At 43.0% G+C, this 3,418-nt stretch overlaps 1 protein-coding gene across 1 annotated transcript in view; it reads right to left on the bottom strand.

Annotated features, from left to right (window-relative positions):
• STX12 (syntaxin 12) overlaps positions 1-616 on the bottom strand; it is a gene marked incomplete at its 3' end in the record, with an annotated part of 8,540 nt that extends 7,924 nt beyond the window's left edge. Inside the window, exon 1 of the mRNA XM_010072496.1 lies at positions 555-616. Within this exon, the coding sequence (XP_010070798.1) occupies positions 555-604 (50 nt within the window). The remainder of the gene's footprint in view (positions 1-554) is intronic.
• Positions 617-3,418: the final 2,802 nt, after the last annotated feature.

Below are 3,418 nucleotides of genomic sequence, written 5' to 3'. Positions count from 1 at the left end.
CCATCTCCGGGGCTCCTCTGGCCCCGCTCCAGCAGCTCCGTGTCTGTCCTGTGCTGAGGACCCCAGAGCTGGGGGCAGCACTGCAGGGGGGTCTCACCAGAGTGGAGCAGAGGGGGACAATCCCCTCCCTCGCCCTGCTGCTCACGCTGCTGAGGATGCCCCCAGGACACGGGGGGTTTCTGGGCTGCCAGCGCACATTGCCGGCGAATGTTCAGCTTCTCATCCCCCAGCACCCCCAAGTCCTTCTCCTCAGGGCTGCTCTCCATCCATTCTCCTCCCAGCTTGTATTTGTGCTTGGGATTGCCCCAACCCACGTGCAGGGCCTTGCACTTGGCCTTGCAACTATCCAGCAGTTTTGAACGGCTTCTCTAGAGCCATGCAGAAACATGTTAACTTGTCCAGTAAACTACTTAATGCAGCTAGCAATTTTTCATTTGCAGGACTGTAGTTATTTATCTAATAAAGCATCTCCCCAAAGCAAGTAACCCAGTTCCCTAAGATACATACAGAAATTTGAGAGAACCTATACAAACGCTAGCTCATTTAATACTTACAAGTTCTCCTGAAGCTTGCTGGAATCCTGCTTGGTTCCCAGCTGGCTCATTAAATTCTTTATTTGCGCAGCTGTAGATAAACAGATCACAAGATGAGTTAGTAAGACAAGTTCTAGTCCATTTTATTCCTTTTTGATTATACTCTTCCCACTTTCCCCAAAGGATTTTTCTCAATGTTTGACTTACCTCAAGATGGTAAGACAACACTTACACTCTTTGCTTTAAATGCAATTTGTATTTTGAACATCCCCATTTAGACATGATCCAGCCTAACTTTCAGATAAGAAAGTAATAGTGAGGCATACATACCCTAAAAGCTTGTGCATTCCTCTTCCTCCATCTTTTTAGACCAACTAACAGAGTTATTTGTTTCTACCAGCCTTGCTATTTCTGTATTTTAGTCTATCACTGCTGCAGAACAACTTTACTACGCTATGTTGCCGCTTTTGCATATTCTAAAGTTACTTAAATTATTAGTGCTCTGTTAAAAAACAAACAAACAAAACCACCAAAAAGAAAGACAAGGGTTGCTATCAGTTGAAAAAAAAAAAAAAAGGGACTTTTTCTGGTCATGATAGCCCAAACCTTTTGCAATACTGGCACAAAGCAATCTTTCAAGAACAGCGGTTAGCAATGGTGCACTTCATCGTCAGCTTGCATCAATCTGAAATCATGCTGTAGCGAGAAGAGATTCTCTAGCCCTCCTTCTCTCCTATCTCATATATGTTTTTCCACTATTTTCCTTCTGTAGGCACTAGTGATCATACAACCACACTATCAGGCATGTAAAACTGTTAACCTACCTGAAAAGCAAGTACCATCTTCTCTCCCCACTCCTTCTACCTTAGCAGATGATTTTTTTTGACAGATCAGCAAGCTGCTCCACTTTATTCTGCAGCTGCACAATTTTTAGCATTACTAAAGATGCTGAGCACACCACTTATGACAGCAGTACAAAGTTTAATTGGCTCAAATCAATCATGAACTTGTACACCATATCCCATCAAGCATCGAGAGAGGCAAGACCAAGGAGGATCAACGGAATATAGTTCTATAGGTAGCCGAACTGAGTTGAAATACCCCATGAATTTAACAAGAGCTACTTCCAATCAAGTGACATCCTACTGGTGTAATTTCTGCTTTCAGCCTGGAGCAAGCTGCCACTTCAGCTGATTAAATGTGTTGCTGAAGAAACATCAGATTCCTACAGCTGCCACTTCTTTTAAACTGATGTCCAATAGCTTATAACAACAGCAGCTCAGCTAATGCTGTGATACAATTTAAGCAGTAATTAGGCAAGCACGCTTGCTTTTGCATCCTGCGACAGTATTCTCCCTGAAAATTCCAGACTTCTATAGCTCATGCAGTGAGTTTAGCACCTTCTTACACACTCAGCTGAACGTGGCTTCTAGCAAGCAAGAGTGGATCTATTTCACAGCTCTGTCAAGCAACAGGAAGGTCAGAAAAGTTCACAGTCAAGTTAAAGTGACAAATGGCACATGGACTACACTCTGTGTGTGGATATCAACGATTTTGCAAATGGCATTTACGCTATAATGTTAAGATACACTGTGATGCATTTTTTTTCTCCATTGGGGGAGATTCTTGCATGAATCTCATTTCCATGCCAGGCAATGTTCAGCAGTTCACTCTGCTTAGTTTATCTCAGCCAACAGCAATGCACAGAGTCTACATGAAATGAAAGTGTCCAGGAGGCCGAAGGAACGGGCTGGAGGTCTCTACCTTTATTCTTTGGATAGTGGGTATACATATCAACACAGATAGCCCTCTCAGTCAACAGCTTTCAGTCTCCAAATCCTTTCAATTTTAGGCTGTAAAGCCTTCCGCATGCTGACTATTTTACACTTAGGATTACTTAAAACATTTCAATCTCTGCTATAGATGCTTAGGTAATGCAACAGTTCTGCCACCTTGGGTCACCAGTTTTCTGTACGTTTTGTGTGAAATGATCACTCTGCAGTTTCCCAAAAGGAGTGAATAACAGTCAGCTGTGTCCACTGTTTGCTTCCTGTTTTCCTTATAGAGAATGAAAGGAGAAACAAGGACAGCCTTAAGGCTTCAATATCTCTTCTCCTCCTGGGCTCGAATGGGAAACTTTTATAATATGTGTAATAAAGTTAATTACTGTAACATTAAGTCAGATGTTCTGTGTGTTCCCACCCACCTTGATAAAAACTGTAAGGCTATTTGTTTCATTTGAGATAGGCAGTGCACTGAGATAGGATGGCTGCTGGTCATGAGACAGTGGAAGCTTGTCCTATGTGAAACAGAAGCTAAACTACCTAGAAGGGGAGGCTCACAGAAGTCCCATGGAAGGAAGGGGAGGGTGTAAGGAGGAAAAAAAAAACCCAAAACCCAAACAACAATGTTATTTGATGAACTTACAAGCAACTCAACTAGCAGCCATGCCTATACCAAGAGGAAATGAACATGACTGAGTAAAAGCAGTATTAATAGCTTTGTATAACCAAATTGGAGAAGTCACCAACTTTCAGAGGAACCAACATGTTCAACCGACCTTTCCCCCCAAAAAATTGGATGGATACTTGGACAATTAATGCCTTGTTTTAGCAAAGGTGGCATCCTTAGGAAGAAAGCTGTTTTGGAAGTGGCTCATTTAGTAAGCAGGATTTCAGTGATCAATACTAGGATTTCAACAATTAGCTTATGATACCAACAATTTTCTCTAACGACAACCAGGTGACCCAGAACCTGCAACACCATTCACTCCACGTCGATCTGTTCCAACGCTTCCCTGCAGAACTCTGCCAGCACAGGTCAGAGGCAACGGCCAAGTTAACACCAGCCTCCAGAAACCTCCACCCCAGCAGCTGCTCCCAGAC

This window comes from Pterocles gutturalis, unplaced genomic scaffold, assembly GCF_000699245.1.
Source record: "Pterocles gutturalis isolate BGI_N339 unplaced genomic scaffold, ASM69924v1 scaffold12337, whole genome shotgun sequence".
Taxonomy (NCBI): domain Eukaryota; kingdom Metazoa; phylum Chordata; class Aves; order Pterocliformes; family Pteroclidae; genus Pterocles; species Pterocles gutturalis.
The sequence above is the reverse complement of the archived record's forward strand: the minus strand, read 5'-3'. Positions and strand labels throughout refer to the sequence as shown.